At 49.1% G+C, this 14658-nt stretch overlaps 1 protein-coding gene and 1 pseudogene across 1 annotated transcript in view; one reads left to right on the plus strand and one right to left on the minus strand.

Moving 5' to 3' along the window:
* Rph3al (rabphilin 3A like (without C2 domains)) overlaps positions 1–14658 on the plus strand; it is a 93613-nt gene that overhangs the window by 49862 nt on the left and 29093 nt on the right. Inside the window, exons 3-4 of the mRNA XM_028759352.1 lie at positions 11067–11176; positions 13171–13314. Of these exons, the coding sequence (XP_028615185.1) occupies positions 11100–11176; positions 13171–13314 (221 nt within the window). The 5' untranslated portion in view covers positions 11067–11099. The remainder of the gene's footprint in view (positions 1–11066; positions 11177–13170; positions 13315–14658) is intronic.
* LOC114613818 lies at positions 1588–2442 on the minus strand (annotated as a pseudogene).

Here is a 14658-nt window from a genome sequence, read left to right on the forward strand (position 1 = left end):
CACACACACACACACACACACACACACACACACACACACACACACACCCCTCTGCCTGAGTTTGATTCCTCTTCTGCCACCAGCCTTTCTGTGCTCCCTTTTCCAGCCATCTGTCATTTTGACATTAACTGTGACCTTGTGCCTGGATGTATTATTGATCATTCTTCAAGCGTCTGGGTCCTTTCTGCGTTTCTAGTTGGTGTGAACCATCTTGCCACATGGCCAGAGGCAGGACAAGAAGAAACCAGCTCAGAGCTGGATCTACGCATGCCAGGGGGTGGAGTGGGGAAACAGTTCTCTCTCTCTCTCTCTCTCTCTCTCTCTCTCTCTCTCTCTCTCTCTGGGCTGCAGTGTCTTGTGTCAAACACTCATTATGACAAAGAACCTGGGGGATACAGACCGCAAGATGGAGTCAGTTCAAATGTTGGATAGAGAGAAGCTACAGAATTCCCACAGGAGGTGGGGCTTGGTATCTGTAGGGATAGAATTGGAAGACAGTGTCCCAGGTGAGGGTAAAGTCAAATACTTTCTCACTCCACAGACAGACAGACAGACAGACAGACAGACAGACTGACTGACAGACACACAGAGAAAGAAATAATAACTTTAGAAACTGTAAAACATGAGCCTGGGGAGATGGCTCAGTGGCTAAGCACCTGCTATTTATTTATGTGGACTTGAGTTCAGAACCCCAGAACCCATATAAATGCCAAATGGATATGGAACCCCTCCCCGCCCCCGAAATTCTAGCCTCTGAAGATGGAGACAGGTGATCCCCAGAGCAAGTTGTCTAGAGAGACCAGGCATAGTTGAGCTCTGGGTTTGAGAGATCCAAGGTTGAATAGCAATAGAGAATGACTCCTAACACCAACCTTGGGCCTCCACATGCGTGTACAGTCCCATACATGTCATGCACACATACCCACATACATGCACTCTCCACGTGTACACTACACACAAAAATCGAGGGGAGTAAGGGCAGGTAAGAAGGCTTAGTAGGTAAAGGTGCTTGTCACCAAACCTGATGACCTGAGTTCAGACACACAGGGTGGAAGCAGAGGGTTGAGCACCACAAGTGGCCCTCTGATCTCCACAAGCATGCACACACCCACGTGTGTATGCGCACATACGCTATAAATAAATGAATGTACTTTTTAAGGTTGGGGTGTGGTGGTATATACTCTTAATCCCAGCACTTGGGAAGCAGAAGCAGGTAGATCTCTGAGTTTGAAGTCAGCCTAGTCTATAGAGTGAGTTCCAAGCCAGCCTTGTCTTGAAACAACAAAAAAAGTCCCAGGTGAAAGAAGGGGGGTGCGGGGGTTTGGGGGGCAGGCTGAGAGCACCTGGAGTGTGTCTGGATTCTAGTGCCTAAAATGTGATGTTTGGTTTTGATTTTGGAGGCAGGGTTTCTCTATGTAGCCCTGGCTGTCCTAGAATTACTCTGTAGAGTAGTCTAGACTCAAATTCACAGAGATCTACCTGCCTCTGACTTCCAAGTATAGGGATTAAAGGCGTGCACCACCACTGCCGGCTTTAATCCTGATTTTTTTTTAACATATGAAGCTGTTTAATTAGGTTGTAAGCAATTTAGAACACCAGTTTGTGAGGAGTCATCCCGTTTGTCAGTGAGAACTGAAATCACAGGTAGCCCTGGAGCTGAGGAATAGCTTTAATCTTTGGCAAAATCTGCGAGTCCACGGTTTTCTGATCAGCCTTTCACTGCTCTGTAATCTTGTAATTCTCCTCTGTGTTAAAGATTTCGCCTTCCTGATGCCTGGGCTTGCACAACTGCTGCTTCTTGAAGTAAGTGTCAGTCAGATGTTTGGGGATTCTAACCTTGCTGATATCAACTTTTGTAAAGGTGGCAATGACAAACTTCTGGTGTGTTCTATGCAGAGGAACTCTGTTGATAGCCAGAGCTCCAGTCACAAGTAGCGAGCTAGCTGCTTCAGGAAAACTACTCTCTTGCCTCTGTGGCCCCAGTGAGGATGATCAGGGCAGTCCCGGAAGTGATGCTGAAGGGCTTTTTGCGGGGCTCAGCAGCTTCCGAGGCACATCTTTGGTAGGATAATACCTAGGCATTTTTCAAAGCTTCACCACCCAGGTGCCACCGTTCTTGTCCCCACCAACTGTTTTTGTGACAGTAGCAAGGACCTTCTCCTTTTTCTTCTTTTCAACCTTGGTCTTGGCAGCTGAGTATTTCCTTTTGTACAAGGCCTTTCTGGAATACATAGCTAATCGGGAATACCTGCCAATTCCTCTAACCAGGACAGGGTTTCGGCTGCAATGGGGCTTCTCCTTCTTGGGCTTTTTAACCTTAGGTTTACCCTTTTTGGCTGCACCAGCAGCCCGGGGACCTGAGGCAGCAGCATCACCGCCAGCCTTCTTGGCCACAGGTTTCTTCTCCTTTGTATCAGGCTTCTCTGCCTTTTCACCTGCCATCTTGCAAGATGGGAAAGAGCTGATTTTTTTTTAAAGGTAAACTGCAGGCATATTCTGGCCTAGATCATGGATACTTTTGAGTGCAGCCTGAGCTTTTTGCCCTATGTCAGTGTGGAGCCATGGAAGTTTCTGAGCACACCCTGGCCTATGCTAGTAAGGAAGACCCCTCTGGTACAACATGAAAGGTTTGGGTGCAAGGCCTAAAGTCTGACTAAGAAGCATTGTTCCGGTCTTAGAAAGAGGGGGGGTGGGGTGCATCTGGAGCTACGAGAAAGAGGAGAGTTACCTGAGCAGGCAGATCCGGCAGGAAGCATAATGACAGGCAAAGTTTAGGGGCACTTGCTGGGTCAGTAACCAGCCTCCCTGTGGCTTTTGCTTTATCTTCAGTCTTTCGTGTTATTCCAGGGTGCTTGAGTGAGCAGTGCTGTTGGGTTCAGGATGGGTTGGCCTTGAAGGCTACCTGTCTAAATTTTCCTTCTTCCCAGTGCAGCGTGATAGGTGGGGATGTTGGTTTTGGGGCTCACCTTATCTCGAAGCTATTATCCCATTTCCCCGTATCCTAGTAACAGAGCAGATGTCAGAGCCTGTTACTAAGGATTCCTGGAATTTAATGGGTATAGAGTGAAGGGCGTTCACACCGTGCCCAAGGCCTCTGCAAGCCCTAATGCCTGGGAAGTGTTCTTTTGTTTGTCCTAGCTTTCCCTCTATCCCTGACACACCCCCTCCCCCCATCTGCTCCTCCTCCCACCTCCCTCAGCCTATGCACAGCTAGCTATCTTGGGAGTGACAGACTTGATAACAGCAAATGTGCTCCCACTTTCCCTCCCACACCAGGCCAGACATGACTAATGGATCACAGCATTCTTTCTTCCTATGGGGGCTGGATGGGATCTACAACAACTCGTTCACCACACAGCTCTCTGCGTGCCAGCTCTGATTTTGGACTCAGATGAAGTCTCTTTCCCAGTCTTTCTAAAGCTACCTGCTTGGTCTCTAGCCCTCCTAACCTACTTCTTAGGGCTAGTCTGTTATCATGTGATTGGGGACAGGCCTTTGTCTCACATTTACTTCCTGCACTCAGACTTTTGATTTTTCCACAAGTGGAAAATCAAACCTGACCTGGGAAGGGGTTTTGTTGACGGTTAAGATCAAGGTAAACGGTTTTATTTGCCAAATGCTACTTGTGTGAGTTATGATGTGTTGTCATATTAATCTGCACAACAACCATCCCTAGGTTCCGTGGTTCAACACAACAATTTACAGCCTTCCCTGGACCTGTCATCTGGGTAGCTCTGCCACCCAATGGCTGGGTCATGTGTTTCATTTTCATCATGATTCAGTAACTCAAACTTCTCTCTTTATGCAGTTGTTAGGAGCCCGGGCCTGCACTGGCTGGTTGCTTTTGACCGGCTTTTGTGTTTGAGGGTCCCCACCAGATAGGGTTTGCTCTCTTCTTCTTCTGTCAGAGACAGCTGTCCAAGGTGGGTGGTTTCTACCCTGATCTAGCTCTGGTGAGTTAGGAGATTGGGATCAGACAGCAGTGTTTCTGGGATCATCAGAACCCCAAGACCAGTGGTGGGAAGGGATTTTTTAGAAGGGGCCAACCCTCCCCCTTTTACGTGAGCTTTTCCTCTTGGTCTGCCTGCTTGTTTTTAATGGTGCTGGGAGTAAAACAAGGGTCTTATTCCTGTGCTTCACCATTGAGCCACACCCCTAGCCCAAACTCCCTTTTATAGAACCTGTGCTGGCTGTTACAGTACCTGCCAAGCCCCATTCAAGCACAAAGATGCTCAAGCCAGCACTGGACCTACCAACTCTGAGTCAAGATTCGGAGCCCTGTAAAGTAGATGCAAAGATTTCGCAGAGGGGAGTTTGGGAGGGGCATGATTAAGTGATTGGAATTGTATACTGTTGAACCCAACTAATTGAAGATCTATAGCTAGTCCTTTCAAAAACCACAAAATTGACATTAGGCTGACAGGAACCAGCTGCCTCCAACAGATTTTTTTCCCTGATGAACAATTCGAGACTCACTTCAGAGAGAGCAGGCAAGAGGCCCACGGCTCACAGCTTCGAGTGGCTGAGAACACTCCCATAGCAAAGCTGACTCAAAATGTGTTTCCCAAAAGTGCACACTCCACATCTCTTTCGAGAATTCCTCTTAAGGAAGTTATCAGAGATGGCCACCAAGATGGCTCTCGCAGGACAGCCGTTTTTGTGTTGCGTATGTAAGAAAACGCAGAAGTCCCGGTATGTCTCCAGATGATGAACTATATTTACAATACTATATATCTAGAATCATAAAGTCACAGTGTTAAGGAATTTTGGAAAGCACAGGATAGCAGTAGCCCGAATAAGCCCGGAAGGTAGTAAGAACCCAGCTGACACCTATGTGTAAATCCCTAGGCAAACTCAGAGGCTCCTGACTCCATTAAGAAGCCGAACATCTTCCGGGGGAGGGGTGATGATCGAGCCCTGTGTGTTATGATGGGAGCGATCCTGTGATGGCATGCACGTATGGTGGTCAGAGGACAACTTTTGGGAACTGGTTCTCTGCACTGTATAAATCCTGGGTATCAAACTCAGGTTGTCAGGACTGGAGGCAAACACCTTTACCCACTGAACCATCTCTCTGGCTCTTGCTTCTTCCATGAAGTCCAGGGCATGAAGTTCTCAATGCGGACAAGTCCCACAGGGACTTAGGCAGTGAATACCTGAGATGGCCAGCTTTTTAACTTTGGAGAGAACCTGATATCTCAGCAACAAAGCATTTGCTTTTATGGATCTTGCTCATCATTGCCAGGGATTATGAACCTTCTGCCCCCTAGGAACTTTATCAAGAAGTTGACATAAGCTACTCCTGTCTCTGCCTGCCCTCAGTACCCCATAACCCCAATCGAAGGGCCACTCAGTGTATCTACTAGATGCAGCCTGTGCTTAACTTGTCTCACCCAGTAGGGGATGAGAGATACCAGGAGGCAGCTGCTTCCGCACAAAGGGCCCATGGGCGCTCTAGCCTCTCCAGGAAAATCAGCTGAGCTGTCAGACAGAGCCATTCACTGCTACACAGATGACCTACGGGGAGTCTTGAGGGACAAACTGCCTATGAACCAACCAGTCCCAGAACCTGGCTAGAGCCCATCCTGTCTGCTCTTTGCACATCTGATTTTCAGTTAAACTGTTTTTTATGTGGGAAGAGCTATCCATGAAACACAGCTCAGCTTAGCAGATAATCCCTGCAGCGGGCTCTGTCCTGGGCAACAGGGTATAGACAGGAGAGGACACAAGGCCCCAGGAGCCACAGTGTAGAGGGAGATGGGATAGAAATGTCACTGCAAGGACCCCTGAGCTAATCTCCAGGGCTGAGGGGTGTGCCCCACCCCGCAGTCTTGACTTGGGTTTATCGAACATGCAGTGATACTATGTACATTACATGCACTCTCTAAGACCCTGTGTGCCATCTCTCTCTGGTTAATAGAGAAAGTGACCAGAGTCCACACAGCCATCTTTCTGTCCACTCACCACTGTTCCCCTCCAGGCTCGTTCAACCCTTCCTCCTGAATAGGTGGGCTCACCTTCGTGCTTCCTCTTCTTCTATGAACTTTTGTTCCCTCATAAATTAGTAACAAATAGGCAAGGCACACATTTAACACACACACAGTACTGTTGATGGGAGCCGTGATGCCCCAATTCCATGTGTGTGTGCATGTGTGTATGCATGTGTGTGTGTATGTCTATCAGTGTCTGTGTATGTGTGATGTGGTGTCTATGTGTCTATGTGTGTGTGTGTGATGTAGTGTGTTTCTCTGTGTGTGTTTGTGTGGTGTGTGTATGTGTTTGTGTGGTATGTGTGTTTATGTGTGGTGTGTATGTGTATGTGAATGTGTGTCCATATGTGTGTGTATGTCTGTTGTAGTGTGTGTGTATGTGTGGTGTGGTTTGTATGTATCTGTGTGTGGTGTGTGTATGTATTTGAGACAGGGTCTTTCTAATGTAGCTCAGGCTGGTCTTGAACTCTTTAGAATGTGTGAGCTGTAGTTCTCCCTCAGTGGGGACCCAGGCAGGCATGTTGGGTGGTATATATACAGTTTCGCTGAGGGACACTTAGATAGAGGGGGTTGGAGTGGTATGGTGAGGCTCTAACCAGCCACCAAGTCAAGGAGCTGGGTGCTAGCTCAGCTCAAAGAGGTTTGGCAAACCCAAGCTGGCTCTATGGCAGGTTCCTAAAATGGGCCTCTTCACTGTCCCCCATCTGTCCTGAGGCTGTTCTGTGTGAGGATGGACAGCTGTGCTTTCAGAGGTGCCAGCCACAGCCGAGGGTGGGAGCAGTAGGCCCCATGTTCTTGGCTCTGACCTTCATTCCGAGCACCTTTGTGGGTGCTTAGCTGTGGATTTACCATCCAAATCTCCCTGCCCAGTCAGTGCCATGACTCCAAGCCCTGGAAATGACAGCCCTCCCTCTCTCTTGATCTCCCCCTAGTATTTTATTTGACTGTAGATGTCTGTCCTGCTGAGGCTCCCGTCTCCTCATGCTGTAGACTGGAGAAACCCCTAGCTTCTCTCCCAGGCTCTGCCTGCAGCCCTGTCAGAACTTCCTCTGTGCATCTCAGCAGTGGGAATCGGGTACCGGGCATGCAGAGAATCATACAGGCCATCTGTCCCTCGGGTACAAGTGGCAAAATGGAGCCCCAGGGAGAATATTGACTTGTCCTGGACACTTAGTAAATTTGCACACACATCCATTGGTTTTGGGTTTTGGTGTTTTGTTTTGTTTTTTCCTTCTGAGGTCCTTTTGCCCTAACCTTTTCCACTGCCTCAAAGGCTGCTCTCTGTGCTTAGGTGGAAAGCGATAGGAGGCAGGGGAAGCTGTACCACCTGAGCTCTGGCACACCAGCACAGGTAGCGGTGTGGTCCTTTCATAGCCTCTTAACCCATCTTCTCATCTTCTATTAGAAAGAGTAATGATTCCATTAGGAAGGTCAGAACAGAATAGCCCAGACTGTGCAGACATCCAGAGGTCAGAGGACAGATGACGTCAGCCTAAGGGCTCCCTGGCTTGTGGTCTAAAACTGTGGCATTAGAAAGTGACATGGAGGGAGGCAGTACATTCATTCTTACAGATGATTTGGGGGTGGGCTGGTTTGAAGCTCTGAGGAGCATCTCCGTCTTCTCCTGGATCCCTTTCATTCTCTGCCATCATGGAGGTAAGGCTTCAATGCCTAGGTCCTTCCCCCTTTCCCCTGCTTATCCTCCCAGCTCAGCCTATCACAGCCTTCAGTTTGGAAGCCTCTACAGAAGATAAGTGCAGAGCCTCAAGATTCCCTGGCTTGTTCCTGTCTTCCAGGGTCACCCCAATTACTCCTCTGCTTCTGTAGAGTGGCTAGTGGAGCACAGAGGCCACCTCCCTTCTGTGTCCAGCCATAGAGGAACTGAGTTGTCAGGGTTGCCACCCTGAACACATTGGGCTGGGCACAGCGCCCCCTCAGGTCAGGAGCAGAGCTGGGCAACCTGTGTAGAACCTGTCTACCTGGATCATATAGCCCTTCCATTTCTTGACACTCCCAGAATGTTAGAAAGGAAAAAGAGCATATGAGTTGCATGTTTTAAATATTTACTTTGGGCAGAGTAACACATTTCACACTCGTAGCAGTGTGAGCACGCTGTTCACAAGCTAACAGAAACCGAAACAAAAACAAGCCCACAGTACACTAGAGGCTGGACACAGGGCACAAGCTTACATTTTTATGGACATGGCTCTCTTATTTTTGCATTTGATTGACTTATTTGGGGGAGCAGCACATGCTGGGGCACACGTGTAAGGTCAGGACAACCTGAAGGGGTTGGTTCTTTTCTTCCACCACATGGGTCCTGGGAATCAAACTCAGACCATCAGGCCTGGCCATAGGCACCTTTATGCAATGAGCCATGTCTTTATCCTTGAGCTAGTCAGTTTTGCATCAGCCTATTTTTTGAGGACTATATTAACGCCATTTGGGAGATGGTACAGAGGTTCCTGGCTTGCCAACAGAGCCTCTGCACCTGCCTGATTAAGGATTCTTTACCAAAGTGTGGACCATGGTGGAATCCCAAGCCCAGATGGGAAGCTTGGCTCCCTGGATGGACCCGTGAGATGACAGGGAGGTCTTGGCTTATACTGCATGGCCAGTTTGCTCTGGCCCACACGCTGCCCCCTGGTGGTCATCATGAGCATGGGCTACATTGGTCTGGAAGAGTTCTCTTAAGTATGGTTCAGGGATGCCTGAGGGTCTCCAGCACTTTTCAGAGATTCCCCAAAATCAAAACTATTTTCCTCACCCTAAGACTCTCGGCCTCTTTCACAAACATGGAAACTGGAAAGCACTCAGATGTGGCTTCAGAAGCTGTGCTGGAACTAGTTTTTAAGAAAGTGCCATCTGTTGAGTTTTGGTGCAGAAAAACACACACCATTATCTGGGAAAGCTATTAGAATACTCCCCCGCCTTCCATCCATCCTACACATCCGTGAGAACCTGGACCCCTTCCATGTACTTCACTGGAACAGCATCTCCAAAGGTCGAAAGAAAAGTCAGACAAGAACGCCCAGCTGTCTTCAGTTAATTTCCAAAGCAAAGTTAATTGCAAAAATATAAAAACAATCGGGCCTCACATTGTCTTTGTTTTTGAAAACACGTGCTTGTCTCATAAAAAATATAAATTATATGAATACCTAACAGGCTTAGTATCTGTAATGGAAGGTCTTAGATTTCCCAGCAAAATATCAATAGCTGTAGCTCATGTATTTTGCAATGTTCACAATTGACTTTCTCACTGTGTGTGTCAGGCAGCAGTCCTATGGCACAGATGCAGTTGGAGGGCAACTCTGGAGTTGGTTCTCTTCATCCACTTTTATGCAGGTCTTGGAATTGAACTCAGGTCATTGTAGGCTTGCAGAGCAAGCACTTTACCCACCAAACAGTCTTGTCAACACCAAAAGATATTTTTTTTTATTTATTTATTATATGTAAGTACACTGTAGCTGTCTTCAGACACCCCACAAGAGGGCATCAGATATCATTACAGATGGTTGTTAGCCACCATGTGGTTGCTGGGATTTGAACTCATGACCTCTGGAAGAGCAGTCAGTGCTCTTAACCACTGAGCCATCTCACCAGCCCCAAGATATTTTTATAATAACTAATGAGCTGAAACCCACATATTGTTACCATCACCTATCTAATTCCAGAATATTTCCATCAGTTCATAAAAAAAAAAACCTCTAAAGCCATTAGCTGTCACTGTCCTCCTGTGCCAGTTAATGGGCGATAATCTGTCTCTATAGTTTGGCCCATTCTGGACATTTCTATAAAAGTGTCATGTAGTATGTGATCTCTTGTACAAGCCTAGTTTTTTTTTTCACTTAGTGTAATGTTTTCAAGGTCCTGCCATGTTAGAGAAGGTCTGAGATCTTCCTTTGCATGGACAGTTGCACTTTTCTCAGGTGTCCTTGCTTTAGGGGCCGTTAGGAGTAACAGTGACTTACGAACATTTGTACACATGTCTGGGAAGATATATGTTTTCAGTCCTCTGTGGTTGATACCTAGGACAATTGAGTTTCTGGGATATGTGGTGAGTCTGTAGTTAACATTTTGAGGAAATAGCCGAACAAATTTCCAGCCTCAGTGTTTTTTAAAAATTATTTTTATGTATATGTGTGTTTGCTTGTGTGGATCTGTGTGCATGTATGCAGCAGTGCCTATGGAGGCCAGAAGAGATCCCCCGGGGACTAGAATTACAGGTGTCTGTAAACCATCTTGGGGATGCTAGAAATCAAACCTGAGTCCTTTGGAAGAGCATCCAGTGCTTTAACCACTGAACCATATCATCAGCTTCCCATCCCCTCTCCCTGACACACGCGCGCGCACGCACACACGCACACACACACACACACACACACACACACACACTGTTTAGAAGGCACAAGCAGCATCTTTGTATTAGGCAGCCTGAGTTAGCCCTCTGCTCAGTAACACACAGAAAGGCAGCTAAACTACACTACTTATGTTGAGCCATCAGGTTCTAAAGAAAGCCCCTTCCTGCAGGATTTTCAAGGACAGCCCTTGTAAATTATGACTTTTAAAACTGCCCTAGTGGAGGTGCCGGCTGCCACCCTGTGCCTTACCCTCTGGAGAACACTGTGGGGATCTCTTAGGGAGCAGAGCACAGGCCTGTGAGCTGCCATTCTGGTCCAATGGAGGTAGAGTAGATTGAGGAGGCTCATGAGCTTGCCTCAGTGTCTTACTCTCTCCTCATGGGGCTGGCTCTCAGGTGTTCTCAGGGCAATGGGGCTGTGTAGGAAAGGGCAGACGTTGGATGCTCTGCAGGGCTTGCCAGCTAAGTTGAAAGTTGCTGAGAGGGTGTTTTCTCTCCCTTCTGATTCTCACCCTCTGACGTCATGTCTACTCTGGTCACTTAGTGATATGGTGCACCTAGCCTCCCGTCCCAAGATCCCCAGCCTTTGGGGAAGAACCTCTGAGTGAGGCTTTTGCTGGAGGAGTGAGGAATGTAGCATCAGTGGTCAGCAGGAATCAGGACTACCATCAGCACCCCAGTCACTGACATGTGCTCCCCTTTTCCTCTTGCTTCAGATGTGACTCCTGCCCTGGGCTGTGCTCCCCGTCATGGCTGACACCATCTTCAGCAGTGGAAATGATCAGTGGGTTTGCCCTAATGATCGCCAGCTTGCTCTGAGAGCCAAGTAAGTACCTTTGTGGCCTGCTAGAGTTGCCCTTCCCTCTCCACCTACTGCCCTCTTCCCAGTCTTTTGCAAACTTTGTTCCCCAGGGAGAAGTTTGGAGAGAGGTGGCTGTCAAATGCACACCACTCTTGGCCCGTGTTTATTTATTGTTCACTATGTAGAACTAACTTATCCCCATTTCTCAGATAAGAAAAGTGAGGCCTACACTCCTTGCACATGTCCCTTGTCAATGGCTGGGTTGGGACCTACACCCGAGTCCAGCTGACTCCCACACCTGTGCTCTTCCACACAACAACCCACAGGGAACAAGGCCTGTCCCTCTTTGGTTCCCTTGTGTCTTTTTGGAGGTCTTCATTTTCCTATTAACCCTCATCCTAGTGACCCTTCAGTTTTGGTTGGGCCACATGCACTCACACACACACACCACACACCACACACACACACCACACACACACACACCACACACACACACACCACACACACACACACCACACACACACACCACACACACCACACACACACATGCCACACACACACCACACACACACACACCATACACACACACCACACACACCACACACACACCACACACACACCACACACACACACCACACACACACACCACACACACACCACACACACACCACACACACACACATACCACACACACACACACAACACACACACACACATACCACACACACACACACCACACACACTCACACACACACACACACACACACACACACACACACACACACACACAGAGTGTACCTGTAGCTGAGCCTCTCAGATGCCCCTCGTGCCTCCTAGTCTGTTTCAGCTCTCTGGTGTGTGCTGTCCCTGGTCAGGAACATCCCTGCAGCTGTCAGATTGTGTCGGTACCAGGAGTTAGCGTTTCCCAACTGGGACCAAGCTAAAGAAATTCGCAATTAGACATTATGAGCCTGTGGGAGACAGAGCTAAGACATCGAAGGCGGGTAGAAAAATTCATCTGAAACGCTCAGGAGGAATGGCGGCACTCGTGATGTGTGAGCACCTTTGCTCCCCTTCGTCTGGGTGCCTCAGCCCCTCCCCCTCAAGCCACCCCTGCAGGGAGGGAGAGTGACTAGAGATGAGGTTGGCCCCTCTCACCGTCTCTGACGCTAGGCCAATGAGGTGCTGTCCATGCAGGGCGCATTGCTGGGAGATCTCCAGCTCCCCCTTCATTCCCAGCTTCAGCTCTCACTCACCAGTGCTGAAGCTGCCATGGCCTCAGCTGGTGTGAGTGTCTCCTCCCAGGTGTGTGTCTGAGAGACAGATGCACGCTGCAGAGCTGGATGCCGAGTCCAGTGGACCCCTAGGAAACCTGAAGAGTTCTCCAACCCACGGTCTTCCTTCCAGGCACCCAGGTGCCTCTGGACGTTCCTAAACTCAGCGGGTTCTTCATGTTAAAGCAGAGGTTGGGGGAGGTGAAAGTTGTCTGGATATTTAAAGATGTGAGTTCTTTGGATGATGGTGATTGGCAGTGTGTGGGGAGGTACTAACCAGGTCTAGGACCAAGACTTCCTTTTAAGCATGATGCTTCTCTTGACCCAGAGAGGTAAATGTTACATGGAAATATGGGGAAAGTTCCAAGCATACAAAACAGCACATGCAAAGGCCCTGGGGTAGAAAGAACATGGCATACAGAGAGGCCAAACAAAAGGCTGGTATGGCTTTAGTGCAGAGTGTGAAAGGTACACAGTGTAAAAGGCCAAGAGAGGACCAGACAGGGTAGGGCCTGGCCCTTGAAGAGTTTCCTTCTAGACAGGAAAACAGTATGTCCCACACTGTCCTCTAGCAATGACACTCAGTGAAGGGTACACATCTAGACCATATGGAAATGTTCATTATGGACTCTGGACCACAGTGTTCAGGCTGTACCTACACCACTCTCATGAGGGCTTTGTGGGTACACTGGGTTACTGCCGTAGTGGGCAGCCTCACCTCCAGCCATACCATTCTTTCCCAAGGCTGCAGACGGGCTGGTCTGTGCACACGTACCAGACGGAGAAGCAGAGGAGGAGCCAGTGCCTGAGCCCTGGAGAGCTGGAGGTCATCCTTCAGGTCATCCAGAGAGCAGAGCGGCTGGACATCCTGGAGCAGCAGAGGATCGGGTGAGCCAGGGCACTGAGCAGGGAGGCCACAGGGGGTGGGCAGGGACAGTCTGCAAGAGTCAGGAGGCCCCAGCTTCTCATCAGGTTCCCCCTGGGATGTAGGCAGCTGTGAGCTGGGGACTGCGTTGATTCAAGACCCAGACACAAGTGCGGGGATGAGCCCAGGAGCTTCGGATTTGGGCTCTGAGTACCCTCCTGCCCTTTGGGCAAGGAATGGACCCTAGGGGAGGTTGGTCAGTGAATGGCCACACCAGAGGTCCCAGCAGGAGGTGCCTTCCCATGTTTTCAGCTCTCTCCTGGCCTCTCACATCCAGGGCTCAGCCAGCCAACACGTTGGTATGCCTTTTTATTGTTGTCCATTGGTTTGGAAGAGCTCAGACAGGGGAGCGTGATTGTGCCGGGCTCGGCTGCTTTGGGCAGGAACTCGTTCCGATCTCGTTATTTTTCTGCTCATCTTTTCCCATTAGTTCCATGATCATTTTTAAAAGTCAGACATAGTAGAAAGGCAGCTTTAGGAGGCAACAGCTCCACTAGAAAGATGACTGCTGCGCCAACGGCCTCTTGTATGAGCCTCAATCATACAGACAGGTCATTATCGTGTCAGTACAAACAGGGCTTGTGGCAGAATGGCTGGGATTCTCTTTTTCTTTAACCACCTAGCCTGGCTTCTTACAGATCTCCTCCCCAAGGACCTGGCCAGGTTCTGGGCTAACCTTTCTGGGCTAACCTTGAACACTGATGATCTGCATCCCCCCAACACACACCCCTGACACTTCCAGGGCCCCACCCCCCCCACCTCAGGATGATGAGCAGGGAGTGTGTTACAGGAGCCTCATACTGGCTGCTCTGTGCTGTGGAAGTGCGTTTGGACACCCTCAGCCAGTAGGCTGCTGTCACAGTGCTGCCTCAGGAAGTCCCTTCTGTGGTCTGATGACACCCTGATTCCTAAGCAGCAGGGTGTAGAAAGGACCCAGAAGCAGTACTACAGATGAATTGTTCACATGAAGGAAGTGTGTCCTCTTCATGATGCATGCAAACACGACATGGATTGACAGAGAGTTCCCAAGAGCAACTGAGCCACGCCAGGCTAGACGTGGGTTTGCCCCCAAGTGTGTGGAAAACAGAAGTGTTCACCTCAGAGCATGCAGGAGGAAGTGGCTTCACTGATGAGCTAACCATCCCGTGTCCCCCTTAGCAACAACCAGTCACCTCAGGAAAGTGTGGACCTGGGGGCAGGGAACCCTCTACCAGGCAAATTTAGAAGTGGGGACCCTGTCTCTACTTCTTGGGAGCTCCATCCCTCAGCAAGCTACTTCCTGTTTCCCCAGCCCCAGTCCTCTCTAA

The sequence above is a fragment of the Grammomys surdaster genome, unplaced genomic scaffold, assembly GCF_004785775.1.
Source record: "Grammomys surdaster isolate TR1022 unplaced genomic scaffold, NIH_TR_1.0 126278, whole genome shotgun sequence".
Taxonomy (NCBI): Eukaryota; Metazoa; Chordata; class Mammalia; order Rodentia; family Muridae; genus Grammomys; species Grammomys surdaster.